General features: G+C 36.9%; 1 protein-coding gene across 1 annotated transcript in view; it reads right to left on the bottom strand.

The window, feature by feature from the left end:
* The window catches only part of NEURL1 (neuralized E3 ubiquitin protein ligase 1), a 926,303-nt gene that overhangs the window by 47,381 nt on the left and 851,832 nt on the right, over positions 1 to 27,090 (bottom strand). Inside the window, exon 4 of the mRNA XM_044056108.1 lies at positions 24,674 to 25,354. Coding sequence (XP_043912043.1) covers positions 24,674 to 25,354 — 681 coding nt within the window. The remainder of the gene's footprint in view (positions 1 to 24,673; positions 25,355 to 27,090) is intronic.

A 27,090-nucleotide genomic window follows, 5' to 3' on the forward strand; every position in this document is an offset into this window, starting at 1 on the left:
AGATGTGAGAAGAAAGCACAACACCCACTGAAAACCAATATGGACACAATCAGAATGCAGACTCCACATGTAAAGCATCTTACCCATGAGCTGAAATGGGTAACAAAACACTGTTAGGCAGCAATGCTAACTGCTGTGGTACTCTGCCATCCTCATTTAGTACCACTTGTACTTAATTCTGCAGCCACATTGCAACACAACGGCATTAACTTTTGTTGTCCTTAAACTGTAATCATGAGTGAGTACTGAGATTCTGCACTTTTTGGTAATACCCTGTCGACTGTAGATATATAAAAGACTACATATAACTGTAACTGTGTTTCCCATGCTGTGCTCTGCAAACTGTAACCCTTTTTATTGTCTAGTCTCTCATCTGATGTAATCTGGCTGCTAGCTATGGACATTTAAAGGATTACACACATGTGGAACAGTATTTCACATTCCATCGCCTTCTACTGATCATGTATGCCTTAGGGTCCCTCTGCTGCAGTGGGGGCTCCAGTCTCTGCCAAGGATACTTCCATGGAGGATGTGAGCCAAACATGAATACCATACTCCTCCCTCTGAGAAAAGAAGCAGGCACTATCTTCTCATCCTTCTCTCTTCCCTCATCAGCTTCTCTAGTGCCCAGGCTGCTAATCAAACTCAGGTCACCTGTCACAGTCTGGGCTTTTTCCCTTTCCAACAGAGCTGGGGAAACTACATAAGTTGCTTACTATTGTAATTCTTATTGTCTGACTTGACTGAAGCTCCGGTGGGCCTCTCTGTATCGCACCCTTAGGTTATTGGGATAGTTAAGCCTCTGTAAAATGCCTAGCATACATAATGTGCTTTCTGTGGTGGTGGCACAACTGTTCCAGCACATCTTTTCTCATATCTAATTTAGTTGAATCAGGTATAAGCTTAGACATTATTTTTCAATGATGACAATTTGCACTTAAGTTCTGTCATATATTACAATGTGCAGGTGTTAGAAAAATATGTATTAATGTGTGTATGCTTAATGCTAATTAATAATCAAAAGAATTAACACGTTTTTCATTCTATTTTACATGCACTGTGATATATATATATAAATTGAGTTACATATGAGACTGAAAAAGATGCTTTTTGAAAACTGCAGTGTGCTTTCTGAAACTTGCAAGATGCCTTCTGACCTAGTAGTTGCTAGCACAGCAATATTCATGTTTATGCCTTTTGGAAATGTACTTGAGAAGCAGGTGATTATCTGCTAGGTCAGGAACGAATGAATGAACAATACTATATTCTGTAAATGTAATGATTTTAAACAATCAGCTCTGTTCGAAGCATGAGAACATGTGCAGCTGCAGAAGCTTAGAGATAAAGTAGACAAAGGATTATTAGAGAAATGAACTGCTAGCTTTGTGCTTGAATTAACCATAGTACCTTGAATGGTAACATAACATGTATCTAACTGGTGGTAATCAAGGCCACATTGTTTTCCTCAGGAAGTTTCTCACAAAAATTGATAAATCAGCAGAAATTCATGGGACTGATGGTCAACAAATGATGATGAAAAGACTGGTAATTTATTACGTCAGATTGGTAGGCCATGTCTAGTTAGAGAATGTATAAAAATGAAAGTATTTCCTGTTTCTAGTTAGACAAACTCTGTAATAGCACGTTTTTGTCTCCTTGCTGCAAGATTAAAGTGCCTTAACCTGAACCTACCGTGTTTTGATCATTTTTAAAGTATATTTTTCCTTTGACAGCAGGTCATTTCTATACCTAGAATTCCATGCTGTGACCTTGGTGCATATACCAAAAGTGGTTGGGTCGGTTTGTGATACCATGACTAGCTGTAACTCTAAGAATGAAAGAATAAGTCCTTGTGCAAGTCACCTACATCTGTGAATCCAGACCTCTCAGTTGAGTTTTCTTTCCACTTCTAATGTTTGTATGACCTTTATGTATGATGGACTCATAGTATAAACACACTAATACACCAGGGATCCACGTCAGTAGCTAATGCATATAAAATAATTTAATATTTAAGAAAATGGGCTGTTATTTGGTAGATGTCAATGGAGTATTATAGCTAGGTGTCACAATCAGCCAAGAAGTACATTTCGACCTTATGGCCATGTGCCTTCAAGACATTATCCCATTGACAAATTGCTTTTTGCTTATATTAAAAAATGTTAATTTCTGTTTCAGTGTGAAAATGTCTCACAAAACATCACATACAATATGTCAGGCTTTTACCATGCCAGTCACAGGTCACAAGTTAAAGTAAACTTTATTGTCAATTAGAATTACACACATGTAGCCTAAACGGAATTGTATGCTTCAGCTCAGTTCTTGAGATTACAAAGGAAAGTGAAATAACATATACAAGTAAAGGAATAAACATAACTAACAAATGCATTACTACTCCCTATACATGCAAGAAACAGCAAAGACATTTACCAACACTCATATACGAAAAGAATACCCTCCCCTGAGTTAAATTAACTACCCTATTTAAAGTAATACAAAACACACTACAGACTGAAATGTTATTTGTCTAATATTGCACTTGAGTGAGTTAAATAATACTGACTATGGATATAATAAATAAATAAATATTGCACTTACTTGGAATATATGTAAGTATATACTTCACAAATAAATAAACATTGACTTACAGTATTATGTGCCCAGACCCATGGGACTAGTGCCTGAGTCCAGAGGTCTAATCACTGTATGGTAGAAACTGTTAATGAATCTTGTAGTCCTGCAGCAGATGCTGCGATATCTCCTGCCCGATACCAGATGCTTAAACAGTCCAAGCGCAGGATGCGTGTTGTCCTGTATTATTTTGGTGGCCTTTCTGATGCTTCTTGCAGAATAAAGATGTTGTATGGATGGAAGACTGGAACCTGTTACCTTCTCTCCAGCCCTCACCACTCCTTGTATCACCTTCCTTTCTGTAACTGTGCAGCTTCCAAACCGCACTGTGAAGTTGCAGGTGAGGATGGTCTCTCTTTCACCTCTGTAGAAGGTGGAGAGAATAATGAGGTGGACGCTTAGCTTTCTTCAGCCTTCTTAAAAAGTGGATGTATTGGTGCTCTTTCTTGACCAGTTGGCAGGTGTTTCCTGACCACAAGAGATCCTCTGATATGTGTACACCCATGAATTTCATACTCTTAACCCTCTCCACACTCTCACCATTGATCCTGAGCAATGGGTGGTTTGTTCTCCTTTTCCTGAAGTCAGTGACACACGCACACACATATATGTGGGATGGCTGGGGACAGTCGAAATTTGGATGGTTGACCTGTGTATTGTTGACCTGCATTGGTTGACATATGTAAATGGTCAAGATCTGTGTGAGATCAACGATCCTTGAGGATTGTGTGTTTTCAAAGTTAGTATATATAATTAGCAGGGGGTGTGGGGTTATAGGAGGGCTTGCCCACCCTGCAAAATCATTTTTGCTTTATTTGCATGTTTCGAGGATTAGCCTCAGTGCATGTACAGTAGTGCTTTCAGGTGTTTTTGTGATGTGTGTTGACGTAAAGCACATCAGCATTTCATAGAGTCACACACAATATATATATATATATATATATATATATATATGTGTATATATATATATATATATATATATATATATATATATATACATATATATATATATATATATATATATATATAGGTCTACTTTCAAACATCTAAAACCCATAACATCTAATTTCATAACATTGAGACCAGAACATCTAAAACCCATAACATCAAATTTCATAACATCTAGCACTACACTTCACAAGAAAATAACATCCCCAACATATATAACGACACCAAACTACCAAACACACTTTTTACTACGTTTCTGCAGGGGAGCAAGCCCTCCTTCATCCCCCATGTGGGGGACTCCACCCCCACACCCCCTGTACACTAAATATACCAACTCCAAGATCGCACTACAGTGGGAAAAAAGTTAATTTCCTAACCCCACTGTATCAAGTCCCCCTGTAGAAATGTAGTAAAAAGTGTGTTTGGTAGTTTGGTGTCATTATATGTGGAGGGGGATGTTATTTTCATGTGATTTGTACTGTTAGATGTTATGAAATTCGATGATATGGGTTTTAGATGTCTTGAAGGGGACCCATATATATATCCTGAGTGAAATGCTTTGAGTAATTTTCTAATAAAGGATATATGAAAGTAAATCTCTTTAGCATACTGTCAATATGTTTTGAATGAAAATTTTAAAATGTTTGTATGGGGGTTGAAAGTTATCCGTCTGTAAATACACAGGTATTCATATTCATATAAACTTCATCCTGTTGTTCAGGGTTTGATTCCTCAGCTTCCATTTGTTTAATGAGTTCCTCTCAGCAAGTCACTTAACCAGGTGTTCTTGTGGTGGATGTCAGATGAATCCATCAAGAAGGGGGATGCCAGAGTGGCATGAATGTTAAAGCCTTGCAGAGCTTTGTATATTCTTTATTTTTGAACCCTGGGAGGGTGTCTCTTGTGCCTCAGTTAGTGTAGTACAAGCACAGTGCATATAACAATGCTGTGTTAATCATTTACTTTACATACTACCTCATCTCTGAGTCTTGAATGTTTTCTCTAAAATAGTTCTATGTAGCACCTGTAGCCCAAAACACTGAAGTGCAGGCTGTATATATAGTGCATGTAAATTAGTGTGGTGCAAGGTGTCTTAACCCCCTTTTTCTTGTTTTTACAATAGGTTGGGGTGTCACACATCACCATTAATCAGCATGATCAAATCCCCCGGAGTCGATGTCCTCCCCCAAAAGTGATTGCTGCAGTGGCACAATACAATAACAAATTATGATTATCAGAGTGCTACAGGGTGATATGAATCACCCAGTTGTCTTTCTAAGCAGTGCCATGGACCCTCTACCATGGGGAGGAGCACTTTCTATTGGTAAGATAGCTTGTAGTGTAGGGGGCACCCACAGCAGTCAGCTGTATTGGTTCTCCACTGCTATTTTCCCAGCCACGACACTGATGAAGGAACGAGTCAGAACTGTGCACCAGTCTAAACACATTTATCACTTTATTCAAGAGTTCTTTTGAGAAAGGCAAGACTGACAAGGGTCATTCATTCACTTATCAACCTGTTCATGTCATGCTGCCTGTAGAGTACTACAGCAACTGCCATGTAACAAGCAGAACAAGTTTTTGTATTAAGAAAGGTGTGCTTTACGGAACAAAAGGTGTTCCTGTCCTTTAACATGATTATATACATGCAGTTAATTTAAATGCCATGCTTTGCTGAGAATGAATACATTTGAATTAAACTGTTTTTTAATCATTTAGCTTGATTTTTCTAGTGTATTTTTTCATGTTCAGACAAGTCTGCCCTTTAATGCTTTTTGCTTCTTGTAAAAATACTACAGGTTACAAATATCTTTTATTGAAACTGATGTAAAACTGCTTTGACACTGTCACCAAGGTAACCATAAGTCCCCCTTGAAAACTCCATGCTTATAGCTGAAACTGGTGCGAGTGACTCATCTGGCTGTTTCCAACATCTGAATTTGTCCAGATCTTCAGCATCACTGATTATAGCCATTCACATTATAAGGGAAGTTTGTGTGTGTTTGTGCAATAATGGTGGAAATTAAGTTTCTCTTCAAATTATCTGGAGCAGATCTTTTTTCCTAACACATGTACCATCTAAGAAGCCCCACAACATCATGATGAATTTTTATCTGCAATTATATTTCCTCTAGGCCCTGACACATCAGCCTGCAAATGTATTCTGTCATCCAAATGTCCTTTTCAGTCATTGTGTACATTTCACGTTTTTTAAAATAGCACTGCAGAAACTGCATTTTGAGCACCTAAAAGAAACTATTCATTCCATGGCATTTTCCTCTTTTGTCTCCTGAGTTCTATACATCCTGATTTATTCAAGACTTGTACTGTTGATGTAATGAGCAGAAATAAAGCAACTTGGCCTTGCAATCATCCAGTCTATTTTTTCCTCCTACTAATCTTACAGCCCCCTGAGTTACGTCACCAAAAGCACATATTTTCCTGATTTAAAAAGCTCATCATTGTGCACTCCACCTGTAGATGGGATTTTATAATATGCATTCTGTGTGCAGAACTTTTCTCTTAAACATTTATGGTATTACAACGCAATATCTTACAGGAATTATAATGTTATATTGGTTTGTATTTTCACCAAGTACAAAACTGACAACTCTCCCTAAATGATTATCAGAGGATCAGAGGAGCACTAGCTATGAGACAGTCAGCAGTCAATATTAAATGTTATATAAAAACATGACATTTTGCACTAGCTTTATATTTATTTGTTATGTAAAGCCTTCCATGAAATATTTACACTTGAGCAATTTGCAAAAATCTCACATTTTCATGCTTAATTAGGTTTCAGTTTCTGTTACCCAGACACATTAATTCCTCTAAACAAACGTGTTAGTGGCACATAAATTTATTTAGTCTGTACCAAGCAGTTTATAATAGGACTGCTGTGTGCTGTAGAAATCTAATGTGGAAAATATATAAAGGACTCTTTACAACTTACAATACATTTAAAAGAATTATGTACTCCTGAACAGAAAATGAACACTTCAGCTTCTATGAGATTTAAAATTAATTTTAAACAATAAAACGTAGCAAAGAGCAAATTTAAGGAAAGACACAAGAGCTACGAATCAGTTGGTTCTACATTGCCTGATGTCACTGGAAGTATGAAATGCCACAATCTAGTACTGACATCTTATTTCTCAGTGATGACTGCTACTAAAGCAGGGTTCCCTTGTCTGCTGCAGAACTCACATGTGCTATTTAAGCTTTAGCACACATCTCTGTTTCATGATAGAGGAGGGCAAACAGAGTTTCTGTTGCACAAGGCACGCAATATGTTTAAGCCTTAGCACATAATCACTGTTTGATGATGGAGGGGGATAAATATATAAACAATATATTGTCAGATTAATGGATATCATTATTACTTTACTGTTTGGGTCCAGTGCATATGTGGGAGAGTTATATTGACTACAGTCAGAAGAAGCAATAAGGATGGGGTAGAACCTTTTTATAATAGACCAGTAGCACAGATCCCATGAATATGTGCTTGTAAAGGCAGCATAAGATGAAGGAAAACTGTTCTCAGTAGTGAAAACTGAAGAAAAGACAATTCTCTGTAGATACAATATTATGAAAATAAAGACCTATACACTACATGGAATTACAATGAAACTAATAAAAATGTCTAAAAAATGCTGAAATTAAGGAGTAGAAATCTTTAGACTTAATGCCAGTCTGTGAATTGATGACCTGAATATCAAGGTTCTATGTCATAAGATCAAAAGTTCAAAAGACTGAAAATCAAAATATCTAAAACTCAAAATATCGAAAATATTTTTAATGAAGTGGGCAACCCCCTGCACCCTCATGTGGTGGGGCTGTGCCCCTACATCCCCTGCTAATTATTTGATATGTTGAGTTTTAGATATTTTGATTTTTGGTCTTTTCAACTTTTCATCTTATGACATAGATCCAATATCAACAGTGCTATACATGGTTGTAAAATCCAATACAGAAACAGGATCAATGAAAGAAGCACACTTCACAAAAAAAAAAAAAAAAGATATAAACAGCATAGAAGATGAAGGCCACAAATTGCTATTGGCCAAGAGTATTAATTATATTATCTCATTCATGTGAGTGAAAGGGGCTACCTATTTCATTGAAACAGGTTAAGGCAGCTCATTTCAACCTACCAGCAGCTGCCAGACTCTCCGGGTTGTTTAGCAATGATCTAGAACTGCTTGGAGGATGCATCTGCAACAATATTCAATGTTCACTTCAGTAATGATCATGAAAGCATCAAAGCTACTACTGGGTTAAATGATAGAGTTTACATAGGGAAATTAATTTTGATGGATGACTACTTGCTAACATCCACAGCTGATTTTACTCACAGACCTCTGGCAAATCTACTACAGTTTCCAAATACTTGAGTGAAGTATGAGAGCAGATCACACTGCCATCTATTGAAATGATTTATAATTTACCCTTTTGAGCATTTGGTTGCTTGTTCATTAATTGATTTGTTGCAACCCTTGTCATCTCACCCAGCAAAGCAAATAGGCATCAGGCCAAATGATTACACTTCACAACTGGTAACAGTGGAATTATTAATATTAGTTAGAGAATTCAGGTGGGCGGGAGGGGGCTATGTTCGAATTTGATATGCTGGTTATGATCAAATTAACTTTGATGAACCAGCTGGCAAATTACTGTACTATGTCCAATGATATAAACTACTTAAAATAAAAAGTGTGTCCGAATGATGTTCCTAACAACTTTTAAGGCTGTACATTCTTCAGAGAGAGAGAGTTAATTTCTGTCTGCTGCCTGTTTGGCAATGCTAACAGTTTTTACTGGCTTTCACAGACTGTGAAAGACAGTAAAAGGCTTCATGCTCCCACACTTATGTTTTCTGTATCTGATAGCACATAGAACACATAAAGCTCCATGTACTACAAAGAATTATGATCAAGTTTTACCAATCATAACCTCTTTACAGCTTTCAACATAGATGCCAAGAAGCTGTAGATATCCGTGTCTTGAGCACATAATAAGATGGTTATGCTCAGAGACTTATTCACTTTGTTGCATATCCACAAAACAAATAGCATCAAAAATACCTATTCTAAGGACCTAATCTTCATCTGTGACATAGAACAGGACATGTTGGAGGGACAGGTATGCATCTCAAAGATTACCCCTTCTCTGGAACAGGCTTCGCATTCATGTGAAGCAAAGCTCATTGCTAAGTATATTTATCTATAACGTGGACCAAGGGATGGGAAACTGCAAATTTATCCATGTTTTGGCACCTGAGTCCCTACTGGACAAGGGCAACCCGTGAATGCTTGATGTGTACAAGCCTATATCATAACTCTTAAAATTCCTTGTGGAATTGACACACATCAGCAATATTTTAGTAAATTTGGTGTAAGCCTGCCCAGGTATAAAATGGCTCTTGGCCTGATAGCCTAGCAACCACCTACAAAGCTGTGAGATCCGATCATAGTACCCTATGTTATGTGTTGTAGACATGGATGTTCAGATTCACCTCCCAAGCTTTGCTCTTGAAGTGAATTTCTTGGTGTCCGTACTGCAAGCACATAGGCTGGTTTTGATCGTAATCCTCTACATTTTGCTCTCTCACTGGTGGCAACAACAATATTCACAGAGATCTGAATGGATGAAAACTGAGCACTAAGTACACTAGATATAATATGAATATGAAACTGGTTGTCTTACAAAAGAGAGCGAGTGAGTAGGCTGTGTAATCTGATTACAACGTGGCATTATTTTTTATATTTTTTAAATAAACAAGCATTCCCAATCAAGAAGACTTCTTTGATGTTATCTGTGTAAGCTGTCTGTATCAGGGCATGACATTGATAGTGAACTATCCTAAATCTTATTCATATAAATGCTGCTAAAATAAATCATTAAGACATTATTTATCTGAGGTCAGAAAAATGAAGCACTACTAAAATATACCTATAGACAGGTGTTAAATAAAGGGACAGTAGCTATTCTTGCAGGCTCAACCTCTAACTGATAGCATCTCTGTCTGCAGACAGAGACATAATTAGCCATTCTGCCCTTGTTATTAGCAGACTAGGATAAAAGTCAGCCCAGGAGGACTCAAGCAACCATAGAAAGAAGCAGGAATGAATGAATACGTATGCATACAAGTAACTGCACTCCTGTTCCCCTGACTGCTGCCTAACCTAATGTGCATACTTATGGAACAAACAAATATGGAGAAATACAGAGCAAGGCTGTTAACATGTAAGACAGCAAGCAGCTCACCGCCTGAAGATGGACTGATTTTTACATTAGTTTAACTATTACATTCACTGTGTACATTAACTTTCTACCGTCAACATAATATGACAGTTTGGTAGAGTTTTTCTCTTTTCGTTCCTTTCAGAGCCTGTGCTCACTACATCTGACCTTGGTACTGCAGGAGCGCTGCCACCAGGCCCAACTCCCAAATGTCTTCACTGAGAATGTTGTCATTGAACAATGTAACCAAATTTAATTGAAGAACCTTACTGTGTCTTAACCTGAGCTAATCAAATAAGTGCCTTCACTATGCTGGAAAGTGGCTTTAGCATCGCCCCTCTGAAGAAGTAGTCCTTGCACTCTAAGGACCACTTACTAAGTTGTCTACTGTCCTCTCTCTTGACCAAGAGATTCCACTGCATATGCCAGTTACTTGGTCACCCTAGCTGCCAGGTTTCTGCATTCAGGAAATGAAAGAAAACCTGTTCTATTTTGTGCCTATTTGTTAACTGCTTTGTACTGGTTATAAACTGATTGGAAAAAAACACAAAACCAGTCAAGAGTACATACTGTACGAGACAACAGGTCATACTTCACTACAACCAGGCTAAAAATAAAAGAGTTTTATTGAAATATCCACAAAAAAAAATCACAAAAATAATGCTACTAAATCCAGAACACATTAACTTAATCACCACATTTTTGTCCAGACTAAAGGATTTCATCAGCTGTACAGAGTTAAACAAATTAATGTATATATATATATATATATATATATATATTTTATACACACACACACACACACACACGCACACACACACACACACACACACACACACACACACACACACACACACACACACACACACACACACACACACACACACACTTCCTGCCCTTAATCAGATAAGATGATTGAGTTAATTAAATAAACAATTAAATAAAACAAAAACTCAAAGGAATCTTTTTTAATGGGAAAATTATTTTTAAAGGTAAAAAAATCATTTTAAAATTGTGTTACTAAGAAAAAGAGATAAAGAAAGTGCAGAAAATTGTGACGACATCCTAAAAAGTGCTATATGCTGTAGATACAAAGAAAACATCCCAAACTACAAAAATAATAAACAGCAAGATACAAAATCTATAATCTATGGATGTAAGATATGCAAATAAAAAATAAGAAAATGAGGGATATATGAATATGTAAATATTTAAATATTAAAATATTTAAAAGCAAGGATTTATAAGACTTAATAACAACTGTGTAGAGGTGAATAAAAAAAAAATCTGTATAAAAAATGATGTATTATAAAAGAATGACTATAACCTTGCTGCCCTGAGCTTCAGTACTGGCTCTATGGACACCTGTTCATTCAGATCAGGATAATTGTTGGCCTCCAATATAAGATGCCAATATATTTCTCTATATTCAGTCCTGGTCTAGCAGGGTCCACCTCTAGGGTCTTTTAAAATTTCTTCCAATACAAAAAAGTGAAGAAAGCACAAGAGCAAACTGTAGTATGCTTAAAAATGCATTGGTCTCATCCTTCTTAAAAATAGCATAACAATGTTCATATATCTCTTCCTTAGTTTACAATCTGTTTTCCCCACATAACATTCCCCACAGTGTCTGCATTGGGGAGATAAATAACCCCAGAACTGTTACAATCAGAAAATGATTTAGCTTGAGTAAATGTATCCCTCACCTTAACATACACTGACGGAGTACTGGATATATGTCAGCATTGAGCACAAGCTCCTCATTTAAAAGTGCCAGCTTTTTTCCTAGGTACCATCCTGTTACCCTTGTTACACATTGTACTAAAATTTCCTTAAGGTTAGTTCATTTTCTAAACAAGTATCTAATATGGTTCCTAAAATCACCTCTAGATCAGAAAAAATTCAGCAAACTAAGCCCAATTCTGAGAAATCACTCCCAATTAAATCCACTTCACTGTTACAATCTAAAAACCAGGGCTCTCTTATACTTGTGAGTAATATCTGCATCTGTTCCATCTTCCAGGATAAGTGAACTGTAATAACATACCATTTTCAAGGTGATTCCTTCCCTACCTAATAAGGAGCTAAATTTATCCTTTCTACCTTCCCTGACTTCTTTCATCACCTCCTTAATCAACACCTCCGGATATTTCCTATCCAGGAACGAACCCTTTGAAAAATACATTCCTTGTCAAAATTCTTTTCATCAGAAGTCATCCTGGATGCCCTAATGAACTTCCCTTTAACTATATTTCTTTTTTGTCTATATGGGTGGGCACTGGTATAAAACAAATATGAATTAGAAAAGGTATCTTTATGAAAAATGGTAGATCTAAAACAATGTTTTCTATCATCCTGAGATGACAAAAAACGTAATCTTTCTCCCCGTTCCAAAATTTCCAAAAGCATCAAATTATATTGCATAATGGGATTATTAGGTAACATCAAATAGTCATCCTCCTTTAACAAGTCATACACCATTTTATTGTAACCTATCCTAGACATCACTACCCAGTTCCCACCTTTGTCAGCTTGTCCAAATACATATAGGTCATTTCCCCTCCTAAGTAACTTCAAAGTTAACCATTTCTGCTTACCTAAATTATATGCCTTTTCCGACTTTCTAAACTTCAGATACTCACATTCTGCTTTTTGCATGTCAGTAACTTTTTTGGAGGCATAAAATAACTAACATTGGGCATCCTGGGAACTGACATTTTGCCATAGCCCATTTTTCCTATTGCCAACATCACTACATTCACATTCAAAAATATCAAACAATTCATTTTCATGTATTGATATGTCCAGTAAAGATTCATTTAGATCACCTTCAAATACTAGATTATCCTGTTTATTAAATACCCAAGATAGCCACCTTTTATGCTATACCTAAGCTTCATAAAAATCTAACAGAGCCTCCTAGAAGGCCTGTAGTGTCTGGGATAGGCTCTTATTTGGAAAATGTTGTTATTTTTAGATAGTTATTTGAAAAAAAATATATGGGGAAAGTTCCTTCACATATAAAATATACCAATGAATTTTGTCAAATGGTTAGAGGAATGGAGTGAAAAGATGAATTTTATTGGGCAATGGTTGAAAATTAAATCTCTTTATACAAATATCAACAGAAGGTGGGGTTTGGAAGCAGTAGAGATGTTGGGTGAAGGGACTCACTTATTTTTTGGTGAAATTGTTGGAATTTGCTCTATCCCACAATTATTTTAGTTTTAATAAAGAGATGTTTTTACAAAAAGAGGGGACAGCAATGGGGTGAAAAATTTTCCCCTTCATATCCCATTATTTTCATATCCTATTTTGTGAACAAATGTATGTACCCTACAAACTTTTTTTTCTAAATTTGTGTTGATATATTAATGTTACATTAAGGGTCTCATTTTCATTTGTAATGGGGAAATGAAAGATTTTGAGGGGTTTATAGGGCAACTGAATAATAACCCTTTTGGTTTCACTTTTCATGTTAATAGGAACATCATCCAATTTTTAGATATAGAATTGTATGTGGATGTTAAAAACAGAGTGCAGTTTAGGCCATATAAAAATTACTGATGGCAGTTAACAATTTCCTACATGCAAGTAGCTCCCATCCTTCCCATTTGTAAGACACCCTATCTTTTGGAGAGTATAAAAATGCCTCTGACCACACTTCATTGTAGCACTTATTAGAAAAGGAATTTTATGAAGTGAAGGAAAAGTCGTTGATGAGGGGTTATTCTGAACAGGTGATATATAAAGCAAAAAAAAAAAAACAAAATAAAAGGTGGCAGTCATGTTAACCATACAACTATCAGTGTGGATAGCAGCAGGGAGTCCACTTTAAGGGGAGTTGTAGTCAAGGATAAGGATGAAAGAAATTTGTTTTTACTAAGTTTACACCTTTTTCATCCATAATGAAGAAAACAGTAGAAAATGTGTGGGCTGTTGTATGTTATGATGAAGCAGTAGGGAATTGTTCCCTAAAAAGGTGACTTTCTCTTATGGGAGATTCAGTAACTTAAAATAAATTTTGAATTCTATGTGGGCAGCAGCAGGAGGACGCCAGGTAGGTGTGTATGCTTGTGGAAAATGTAAAGTATGCAAAAGGGTTAAGAATATTTCTGATACGAAGATAAATAGCAGGAAATATGTTTCTTTTGATAGATTCAACTGCTGTCCATGTGAGGTGGTTTATATAGTGGGATGTGGTTGTGTTCCCACTAAGTGGTACATAGGTCAAACTAAAAGAATGATAAAAGTTTGTATATTAGGACATTTGAAAACAAAAACCTCTAAGGAAGCAGTCTTGCAGCAATAAATTCAGTGAATCCAATAAATGCAGGTGATCGCTGTAGTAAATATATTATATATCATATATATATGATATTAGGACATTTGGGAGAATAAATGTCTAGATAGCCCAATTGCTGACCATTTGGATTAATGGCATGGCAGAACAGCAACGGTGACAGAGAGTCACCCTGGAATATCACCCTTTGAATTTTTATCCCTGGGATAATAATCTGCCCTTTATCATGGCTTAATTACAAAGTGGTCTGCCATTGTTTCATGGTTACTGTAATGTAATCAATCACTGTAGGGTGTATCTTATACATTTTTAAGCACTCTTTTATCCATGAATGTGGGATACTATCAAATGCTTTTTTGTAGTCAATCCACGCCATACTTAGATTCTTCCCCTTTTTGCAGTTCTCCACTATAACTTTATTTAACAACAAATGATCCTTTGTTCCATATGACTTTCTTTTATTGCCCTCTTGTTCTACTGCCATAATTGACTTTTCTTCTAAATGACTATAAACTCTCGTGTATAGTTTATATGTCATTGGAAGGCAAGTTATTGGTCTATAATTGTTAGGGTAGCTTGCAGGTTCACTCTTAATTAAGAGCATTGTTTTACCTGTTGTTAGCCAGTGTGGTGTCTGTTCGGGGTGCGCATATAAATAGTTCTTACTCATGGCTAAATCCTTGTGCAATGATGTTAATACTTTTAACCAAAAGTTAGGTACTGCATCTGGGCCTGGGGTTTTCCAGTTAGAAGCTTTTCTTAACTTTGTTTCAATCTCTGTGGCCGTTACTTCATCCTATTTCATATCCTGCACCTTTAAACTTCTTATTCTTTCTTTTACTTCTTCTATCCATTTAGCATCTTTATGTTCCACAGTATCTTCATAAATACTTCTCCAAAATGTATCTACTTCCTCTTTTTTTGGTGGTCTTTCAATTCCTTTTACCTTATTTCCCAGTTATCTGTAAACCTTTTTTGGCTCATCAATACATTGCTTATTTTGTACTTTTCCTTATATTTATCTGTGTATCTTCTAAGTTTTTTTGCCTGTGCTGAAATTTTTAGTTTGTTATTTGTGATAGTGCATGATAGATCCTTGTCTGTTCTAATACTGTGCATTGCTTTAGTCACATCTATCTTTCTTAGTATTTTTGTTGATCTATTCCCTATTCTGTAATCTTCTAAAAGTGACACTTCTTGTCTTAATTGCTTTATAGTTTTCTCTATTCAGTACTTCCATGATGGTATTCGATTCTCCCCTTCCTTTCCCTCACTACCCTGTGTTCTTGTGGTAGAACTTGATCAGTTATTAATTTAGCTGCACAGTAATATATCCTGTTTACTTCTGTTAATCACATGAATCTGTATGGACAGTCCAAATTACTGCATTAATTTGTTTTATCAGACTTCTTACTTTCTGGGTTTTATTGACCTTCTGCTGTCTATTTCTCACATTGATCTTATTATATCTATCCATGTCCATTAAATCAGGCAACTCTTCTCTTAACTCATTTTCTTCCAAACTGAGGGCAGGGTGCATCCCTTATTTTCTTTTTCCTGCAGACATTCTATAAAAAGTTATATAGCATCTTCCTGTGGCACATTCTCTTCAATTTAATCCTTTGTCATCTGTTGCTCTGTCATATGGGAACTCACTGGCCTATCACTCCTCAACATTAACTGCATCAGAGTTTCCACAGTTTCTTGTTCCTTTCCTTGCTGTCTAGCTTCAAGTGAATGTTTATACTGGTTTCCTGTGGAAGGGTCCAAAATATCTTGATATGGCACCTTACCGATTGCTTCCAGTTCCACTGGTTTCCTCTTAATTTGGATATCCATTGCTCTATCCTGTTGTGGTGCTTTCTGCATTTGATTTTCTACACTAAATCCTTCTCTTTGCAGTTGCTCCATAACCTCAATTTCTATTTCTTTGATTTCACCATTACTAATCTCTTTTTCTACTTTCCTCTTAATCTCCTTATTTTTTGTAATGTAAAGTTTTCCACGTCTGGATTCCTTTACCTGTATTTCTCTTCAAATATCTTTGGTGCTGCTCTTTTTGTATTGGTTAGTTTTGCTTTCTCCTTTACATAAATATTACACCATATTAAATCTCTTTTCCTTTCCTATGTCCATATTTCTTCTTCAGATGTCTCCTGATCTTTTTGCTTTTCCTTATTCTGGGGACTCACTCCATCATGCTGCGATGTAGTCTGTGTTACACCTTCTACATTAAATCCTTCACTTCGCAGGCACTCCATAACTTCAACTTCTATTTCTTTAACTTCTGCTTTACTAATCTTCTTTTCCACATTACATCTTTGTGCTATTAATTTTTTTATTGTGAAATTTTCCATATCTAGATGATTTTGCCTGTATTTCTCTTTGAATATCTTTGAGACTACCTTCTCTTTATTAGTTAACTTGGCTTTCTTCTTTGCATAAATATTGCACCATATCAAATCTCTCTTTCTTTCCAGTGTCCATATTTCTTTTTTATATTTTTCAAATATCTCTAGCTTTTGTTGTTTATATTTTCACACTTCCTCAGAAGCTTGTTTATCCAAACAGATCAAATTTTCTTGATCTATATACTGTTTTTCAAAAATCTATTGTATTAATGAACGCAGATTTTTATTTGATGCTTCTGACAGTTTTTCTTGTGGAAGTATTTTTCTTTCAACTAATTTCTCTCTTAATCGTTTTGTATTTCTTGTGTCTGGAAATTCTGGGCTTTTTACATAATAGTAACAATACATAATTTCTTTCTTATCCTCAATAGTCCACTCTATCATCTTTATGACTTACTGTTAGGGGCATCCTATGTTTTGTCTCAAAACATTGCCCACTTCCTCCTAAAACTGGAAATATTTTGAGAAAATATGGTGTATTACACTCACTAAATACTGATAAACATCATCTTTTGAGACTTCTTTTACTTCTGAAAATATATGTTAATTTAAATTATCTTTTTCATTCAACTTTATAAGTTAATAACACCTGTATTTAAAGTGCCCCCTAATCTGGAGGTCTTTTCCCCCTAATTATTTTTACTTTGGCCTTAATTCTTGAGATAAAATATTGAGAGATCTGTTTGAGAGTCAGCTAAATATGTAAGTTAACCCTAGGCAAGAATGTCATCAATATGTGACGGAGCTTTCAGCTTACACTTTAGTATAATAAAAAAAACAAAAAAACACTACACAGAATGCCACAGATAATAGATTTGAGCACTTTCCTTCTATAAGGTGTAGAACTTCATCAGAAACAGTTACAGCACTTCCTTTCTCCATTGTGGAGTATGTCATTTCTGTGGAAGTCATTTTAGTTACTTTAATATAATAATTACATTTATTTATTCAGTATTTTATAGCCATACATTTTGTAGTGGGTTGTTTCTTTTCTCTGTATGTTCCCTGGCTCAGAACTTAAATTGAATGTATTATGATACTGCAGTGGTGGTGCTGCAGTAGCTTTGTCGCCTCACAGTTAGACGTTGCCCGTTCGATTCTCAGTTAGAGCGTCTTCTGTGTAGCGACATGCGTGAATGGGTGTTCCTTCGTTGAAGGTTGTGCGTTAGGCCCAGCAAGCCAGTACGTATAAATCTACTGCCAATCATTAGCGGACCGGAGTTCCGCTGTGGCGACCCCTAACCAGGAAAAGCCAAAAGACACAATATAATCCTATATGACATCTGAGATATACATGTATGTGAATCTGTGTGCATGTTGTGGAGCTGTTTTTAATGCTTCACAGGCCAGTGCAAAAATTAAAGTTTAATAGTTTAATCCTCTTGGAAGTCTATGCTCAGCCATTTATTTGTGTGGGCCTATTCTTTGCTATATGTATTTCGAAGGTTAATATGAATTAAATATATTAATTTAATGCTCTATGAGGTTTCTTCTGCTGAGAAATCCTTTTATAGGGGGAGGAATGTTTTCTGTAATGGTTCCATAGAATAGAAGATTAATTATTATTAATTTAACAGCCTATGAAGTCTGTAGTGCTGAACAATTTGTGTGTATGTGTGTGTGTGTGTGTGTGTGTGTGTGTGTGTGTCTCTGTGGTTTGAAAATACTTTTGAAGAACTCACCACTTGTTGCACAGGTAGTCTCTAGGGACTCAAAATTGATACTATTTTTTAGGAGGAACCAGGAATGCAATGATGTTTAATTATTACTGTTTATGCAAGACTGCACTAAGGGGACTAAGAGCTGAAGTCTCCAGTTTCAAAGTCCAGCCTTCATAACTGCTATCCTATGGTGCTTCTGATATGTTCATAGCTTTGTAGGTGAACACTAGACTAACTGCCCTGAAGGGCCATTTTAATCCTCGCCATGTTATCTCATTAGGTGTTCAAATTACCCTTACCATGATTTTTATTCCTATACTTTCCATTTGTGAATGAATGTTTTTGGGGTCATACTGTTCAGTACTGAAAGGGGACCATGTGGCAGGGTAGGGCATTTAGGCACTGGCTCTGTCCAGTATTAGCACAGAGGGAAGCCCAGTGGTACATTTGCTTATTCTCATCCATTGTCTAAGTTGCATTTGAATAGGGACAGGGATGCACTTCATTTTACATGGATAGGGAGTCTGTTCCAGAGTACTGGTATCCTATGAGATATATACCTGTCCCTTCAAAACATTCTGTTGATATTGCAGAAGAAGTTAATGTCTCAGGATCAGGTATTTCTGATACCACTTGAGTTGTAGGTGTGCAGTACATCCATTAGTACTGGGTCAGAGGATGGCTTATAGGCCAGACACAGATCACCTCCTAATAGTCTATAAAGCAGTAGAGCTTTAAGGCAGTCCATCAAGGTCATGTGGTTTATTCCATGCATTCTCTTTGTGAGAAACCTCTGTGGGCACTCTAGTTGATGCATATTTCTGGACAGGTATATACCAAAGGGGCAATATGCTCAGTGATAGATTTGATGAGGGCTGTGTACAGTGGGACAATAACAACTCTGGACTAAGATACTGTCCTTTTGCTTATAATCAGAGCAATATAGAACCATACCTCTCACCCACTCAGTGCAAAAAAACTAGGCAAAGCCTGACAGAATGGAGGGACAAAGGTCCAAAAACATGCAACAGATTTTAAATATTGCTCTTATAAACATAGAAAGTTGCTAGAATAACAGGATTTATCTTGACATGCATTTTCTGAAGGATAGTAAGTCTGAAACAGAAATGTATATCACTATTTAGTGACTTAAATTCTCAGATCATCCCAGTGATTTGCCAGAAAATCACATATTTTAACAGGAACAGATTAAAAATAGAATGTAAACATCTGGACATTTTGCAAAAATCTATACACTTGAAAGTGAGACTTGTTACTGGATGGATTTCCCTTGTGCAGTGGTATCGGTGTTGTTGTCCTCCCTTCACTTGCTAAAAAGACCACTTGAAGGCTGAGGTTGAAGAGTGCTGTTAGGAGCATGGATAAGTCATGGTTCATGCTATTCAGGATACATCCAGGGATATTGACAGGACCCATAGATGCAATATTTTTGGCTTTTGAGAGAGGGACTTGGTCCTCTGTGATAGCTGGGGGCATACTAATTGCTGATATTTCCTGTGAGATTTTCAGGGGTAAGAGGGAGGTAAAGCTTGAGATGAATTTATCAGCCAACATTTTTGCTATATCTTCAACTTCAGTGTAGGCTAGTGCCATTCATAATCATCTGAGCACACAGCTGCATAGATCTTTTGAGGCATGGACATAGCTGAAGAAGGCCTTGTGGTTGTTCTTGGCCATGGTTGCTATTTTTGCCTCAAATATGGCCTTGGTGATTTTAATTAGACCCCACAGTTGCTTATTTCATTTAATGATGGAATTTTTAACCTGCTGGGTGTTACGCTTCTTATTTTTTGGTACAATTGTCTTTCTTTTATTATAAAGCTTATTGATATTGTGCTTCCATCAGTGAGGTTTATTTTCAGGGTTTACCCTGCACTTGATTCTACTGGGTACAGCTGCTTCTATGCAATTGTTTACATGCTGATATAAATTAGCAGTGTATGTTTCAGTTTTCTGAGTTGGGGGAAATTGAACCTTGCCAGATTATCACCTCCAATTAGGAAGTTTACTTTGGAGAAATTTGTAAAAGAGCCAGAGATAGTGGAGATCTTGGCTTTTAGTTTTATAGGTTCATAGATGTCTACTAGGCTAATGGCCCTGGAGCCTTTACAAGATTAGTCCGTAGGATTACCCTGGCATCATGCCAACCAACCTTAGTTCCCAGTGCTTCTGTCGAGTAGAGCCACTGGAGTAATCCCTGGGGTGAATTTTCCATTTTCCATCCACTCATCAACATTTCTTTTGAAGGGGACCAGTGAGGTTGAGGTCTCTGGAGTGTGTGGTGCGGAGGGACTGGGATTTCTTTAGATGCAGCATTTTTAACAGAGCGGGTCAGACATGGCTTTGTAAGTCAAGCAGAGATCGCCTCTAAGTAGGCGATATGAGACAGAGAATAGTTTAAGTCTGTCCATATAGGACAAGTGTTTAAGGCCTAGGATCCTCTTTGTGAGGTACTTTTGCAGCCTCTCCAGTTGCTGAAGGTGGCTAGTGAGGTACATGCCAAATGGGGCATTGTACTCAATGATTGACTTACTGAGGGAAGAGTAGAGGGAGACAATGACCCCTTTCTTCCTTGATGCAAAACCCTTAGTAATGAGATGTGCCACATAGAAAGACTTTCTGACCACAATGGCATTGTGGTGGTCAAAAGAGAGGTTGCTGTCAACCTGTGTTCCCAGATCTCTTATAATGCCTTCTGTGTTCAGTGGACTACCATCGATGTGGTAATTCATGGGAACTGAGTTTTTCCCAAAGGGGATGATGACATATTTTTTGGCACCGAGCTTAAGGCCATGGTTCTGACACCAGTCGTTGGTCTCAGTGGGACCTTTCTGTAGGATGTCAACATCACTTGGGGAGTTAATAGCTCCCAACTTGCAATCGTCTGTTTTTTTGTGGCAATCATCTTATTTTGAAGAAGACTGTTTTGTGGTTGGAACTGATGAATAAGGATGCCACACAAGGGATGGAGCATAGTTCCCCCATATTTCTGAGGACAAGGTCAAGGATGTTGTTTCCCCTAGTGGGCATTCTGACTAGTTGGTCCAGAGTTTGGTATTAACACAGTCCAGAATAATTTGTATACTACAACTGTTATTGCTATGTTACTACTACTAGTTATTATTATTTTAATTGCAGCCAGCCTGGTGGTATAGACGGACAAAGCCCCAATTACAAACCAGGCATCCCTGGATTGATTAGTGGCTCAGACAACTGATGGGCTAGCTATCCTGATAGGAAAGGGAGGTAGTTTATCAGCCAGCCTTGCCTGAAGCTGTGGTGGTATGAGGTGAATGTTTTATGAACCACTGAATGCAGGAGCTGGTTTGGTAGAGCGTGCACTGCAGCTACCAAAACCAGTGATGGTATCTTGCATGTGAGGTAGTGTACACACATGAACTGTGGGAGCATTAGCAGCTCTTGCAGTGATGTAGTTATGTATGTCACCACCAGAGGTGGGGTTAAGGTTATAACAGGAAAAGGCTCTTGACTGTTAGGAACCTGGTGAGAGCACAAGTACCCTCTTGATATCTGGCTTGACGATGGCTCCCCAAACAGGCTGTTGCTCTTGTGGATCAGTAGTGTGATTCTACATCACCACCACAACCATGGGAATCATCCTACAGATGATCTGTCAGATAATTAGGGAGGCGTGATGATTGGTGGATAGAGTGGAGAAAAAAGACCCAGAAAAAAATATTAATAATAAAAAAAAATAAGAAGACATGATTATGATTACTGGAATCAGTATGATGATTCAGGACCATTAACAAATGAATGTACCCTGGATTAAAATGATTTTATACTACCATGCTATGGTGTAAACATGGTCAAAAGCTCTCCATGCAAGCACTAAGGTCTTAATATATTTTAGGTCACACAAAAAAAACAATGCTAAATGTCCTTTGGACAAAAACATAGTTCTCAGTACTCAGAACATCCATTTGCAACTTATTCAGCCATTGGTTATTATCAGCATGTGCAGGTCTCCTTGTTGACTTAAACTGATACCCGATTCTAGCTACTGTTCTACTTGTTGCCTCCAAATAATCATTTCAGTTTGAGCATCTCCGTGGCACATGTATTCCAAAATATATTGAATGCCACAATAAAGACAGACTATGGGCATTGTTCAGGTACCTCTTCTTACTGCAAGTTATGACATCAACTGCCCCTTAATAAAACTATCCATCCCTCCATCCACAACCCCCTTTTTCCCATTTTTCTACATGGGGTTGAGGTTTCACATCAACAATGATAATCGTTTCCCTATTATATGATCGAAGACACATTCTTTCGAATGTGTCTTGATCGAACTTGAAAGCACGAAAAGGCAAAATACCGAAATGGCATCTAAGCGAATTCTTTCCCTAGGAAAGAAATCGCTTGTCCGCCTTTGTTATTTTGCCGTTTTCGTCACTGTAGTGCGATCTCGGAGTTGGTATATTTAAGTAGGGGGGGTGTGGGGGACAAAGCCTCCCACTTTATATAATGTTTTAAAGTTTTTTTTTCTTTTTTGGAACAGCGATTTAATCGCTGTTCTAAGTGTTCGGGATTGTAAGCTTTCGCTTACATGGGGTCGATAAATCAGTGTTGGGTCGCTGATTTAATATAGACCCTGATTATCATCTAAACACTGCTGGATAATACCACCCAATATTTCATTTATACTTCATTGAAACCTTTGAAACTGTTTTGACTTATATTCATTCTAAACAAAGTTTGTTACATATATTTAACTCTAGTCTTTCATGAAACTAATGCAAATGTATTTTCCCTGCATTCAAATACACAGAAATGTATGAAAACAAACAAATGCACAATATGTTAAACATTTGTCCATGTTAGTGAGTCCTGACAAAAATTCCATTAGCTGGGGCAGCTTTGATAGACACAGAGATAGGGTAACCACAGACATAGAAAGATATTCTTGGATGCCCAAATTCACCATAGCTTATCTTTCTACTTTTAGTGGAAATCTGCAGAACTCCACTGTGTAGCCTTGAAGTAATATTTCACTTCACTTTAAATAAATATTCCTGCTACATACATTACAGTTGAAAGTGTGTATGCCCTCTTCTGTTACACTTTAAATTATACTACTTGATAGATACATGTATATATCAAAGTCTGTTACTTTGCTACTTACCATTATGTCATGAACAGGATATGATGTCATCATCTCTGCAGTACTCATCAGCTATCAATGACATAAAAGGAACAACGATCTTTCTTGTTGGAATGACGTGACTCAGCTTTGTAAGATTCAAAAATGTAAGGAGTGGAATCTGCTTAGGGGATTCTGATCTCACCCACGAGTTTTGATTGACCTCAGAATCCCCTTTATTTTTAACCCGGCATTATCCATGCAACTTCATAGTTTATCTGTAATTCAGAAGCTTCACTACAACTGCACAATTGGAATGTGGTAAAATGTCATTAGATTTTTTCATTTCCAAACATTTGTCAACATACATGTTTCATCAACATTAATGTATGTATAAACACAGTTTTAAGGCATGATGTAACATTCATGGAATATTTCAGCAAAATAAAGTATATAAGACTTTTTTGGCAAATAGATGTTCTGGAATGGGTTAGGTAATTACTGAATCAGTAAAGGATGACAGACAACAGAAAGAAACACCAAAACATGCCCTTCAATTCACTGAAGCTTATGTGAGATATCTGAGGTCTTATTTCCAACAGGATTTTTAGCAGGTACACATTTCATCACAATTTCTGTACAGAAGCACACTGCATATGCAAATTATTTGTGTTCTTATGAATTTTAAGGCTTTCAAACTTGTTTTATGGCTATATACCAAATGCATACTATATAGGATAAGTGGAATCACTGATTGCTATCATATCACCCAACAATATTTTACATTTTTATTTAGACTGATTTCTATCATACCACCCTACAATATTTAAATTTTTTATTCAGACTGATTCTTATGATACTACCCTAAAATATTTTAAAATTTTATTTTGAGTAAAGATGATTTTAGAAAATGCTTTCTGTAAGCACAGCAACTTGCTAACCAAATTTACAAATGAACTGTTGGTGATATTCTTTTATATTTGAGACCCCTTTACAGTTAAAAACTGTACGAGTAATATATGAGTAAACTTAAACGTTGACAATATCTTCACAGTCAGATTACTGTAGTTATATTAACAAAACTATTTTGCTTCCAGGCATAGACAATGTTTTAACATGTCACTGTCTACTATGCATGCCGGCTATTTCTGTTTTAAGAATACAGAAATATTTCATTTTTAAACTCTTGGTTGTTTACACAGCACCTACAACTCCAACTCCACTGGTTAAGGGAAATGTGAAAAGGATGGAGAAAATACAGAGCTATCTATGACAAGTAACTTGTTCATCTTTTGAAGAAACATGTTAATCACTTATTCACATTCTTCAGTAATAATGAACTTACCTAGAATACGGATCTGCTGAACAGCTCCATGCAAACCAAACAACATCCACAATGGTTGTGAACAATCCACACACACTGGCATACCAGCTCTTGCACCATTGTGGCTTACAAGAAGCTCTCCTTCTAAATTGACTACAAAACCCAAAATATCTCCACTTTGGAGGGGCACAGGTACTCTGCAAACTGCCCAAAACTCCTTCCGGTCAACCAGAGACTCTGGGTTGTAAGGGAGGTCACTGGGTCTGAGAGTACAGGGGTCACAGGAGGTTACACCATAGGACAGTGTTCCAGCACGTGCTGCAACTGATTTGTTGATCTTGATGAAGACAGTCTCTCGGATTCTAAGTGGCCTGCTAGTAAAAACTAAAGTCCTCTCTTCTCGACTGTGCTCCAGTCGTGCCACTGTTTGATCATCAATGGCTTTGATGTGTGCTCCTTTGAGTGGGTGAAAGCGGAGGTCACTTTCTAACTGTGAAGGTAGGAGATGGGAATGTTGTGAGTTCAGGGAATTCTGAGGTATGGGGCACATACTGGGCATGACTTGAAAACTTTCTTCTTGCAGGTTGAGGTCACACAGGCTCACACAAAGTCGTGTATCTTCAGTTTCTCTTCTCAGAGATGGCCGTCGAATGGCAGTAAAAGATCTTGGACGCAGGCAGTCAGAAGAAATAATTTCACTATCTGTTGAGGAAAAAAAGAAAATGCATTAATTTAATCTATTTTATTTATGAGATGCATAAACAAGCTGTAAATAACTTTGCCAAAACATTTCCATCCATTAATGATACCTTTCTTTTGCGGTTTAAAATGCATATTTCTTCTTATGAGATTATTAACATTAGTTCTGAGATATTAAAGGACAATTTTTATTTAGTTAAGAGTGAAGATGCTTGGATTATCATTACACATTTGACAAAGATGGCTGAAATTTTTTGAATACATTTTCTGAGCGTGACCTAGGAAAATATGCAGACAGCATTATTCATGGCTAAAGTGTTGAATTGCTACCCAGATGGGGAATATTGATGAAGAAGTACTTTAGAGTTTCATGTTGACATTGAAACTTTAGTACGACACCAGACTCTGCAGTAACAAAATGCAATGAACTTCAGTTGTGCTGCAGCAAGCCGGGCGGGCTCTCACACTGAAATTATAATATCAGTAAGCACCATAGTAGTTCTAAATATTTCTTATGACAGAGTGAGGCTAACTGAATCAGACAAACTGTGGGTACTATTAGAGCCTATAATTGCTAGATTATGCATCTGTACCTGCATTACAATTAGTCCTCAATTACCAGTTAACTTCATTAGAACCAGTACTGACTTATACAAATTAAACCTGTAATTAATATTCAGCTTTAATAACTGCTGTCTTTTGCAACATATGTTTTCATTGCCCCCACACCCCCCCTTACTTAATATTCTGACTCCAGGGTTGCACTACTGTGGGGAAAAGGCCTTGTATAACTTTCGGCAAAATGAGTTTGCGATGAAGTGAGGTTTCAGTCAAGTGTGCTGGGGAAACTGACTTTCGATCAAATGCGTTTTCGACAAAACAAAGTAGATCCATATATATATATATATATATATATATATATATATATATATATAGGGACCTATCAGTTCCACAACAACACACTTAACCGACGACAAGATCACCGAGATGAGATCGCCGACATAACACATCCCCGACAATGGTAAGTAGAGGGAAATGGGATGTATTCCCATTTCCGCAATGTGGTGCGATCTCAGAGTTGGTATATTTATGTAGGGGGGTGTGGGGGGATGCAGGGGTACTTGCCCCCCTGTTATGCACATGTTTATTTTTGTTTTTTAACTGTACTGCGGACACAGGAATACATTCCTGTCCGTAATACATGTACTTACCATTGTCGGGGGATGTGTTGTGTCGGCGATCACATCGTCGGTTATGTGTGTTTTCGTGGATCTGACATGGATCCATATATATATATATATATATATATATGGCTGGAATTATTATATACCTCCAATGTCACTATATACATTACTCAGGTTCATAGTTACAGTTCATAAATTAAATGGGTTGTTTAACTAGTCACACAGGTTGTGTTCTCTATATTTTATAAGGAAATTAAGAAATTTATATTTTGAGGTTGTCACCCATGCATCATGGCAATAGTAGACATACTGACCACACCTCATCTGTAAGTTAACTCCATCCACTTGTATAAAGTAACCCCATACTCATACAACCTAGTCATATGTGTCATATCAGCAAAATGTTTCCATAGCTTTCAAAACACAAAGAAAAGAAGAGAGTCACTTGATATCTCAAGACTGAAGGTATACATTTATTACATTACACATTAACTTGAGTGCAGAGGCCAAGTGAACCTAGAATTGCAGTGTGATGCTGCCAGAGAAATAGTAAAA

This window comes from Protopterus annectens, chromosome 14.part0 (genome assembly GCF_019279795.1).
Source record: "Protopterus annectens isolate FY-2018-M chromosome 14.part0, PAN1.0, whole genome shotgun sequence".
Lineage (NCBI taxonomy): Eukaryota > Metazoa > Chordata > Ceratodontiformes > Protopteridae > Protopterus > Protopterus annectens.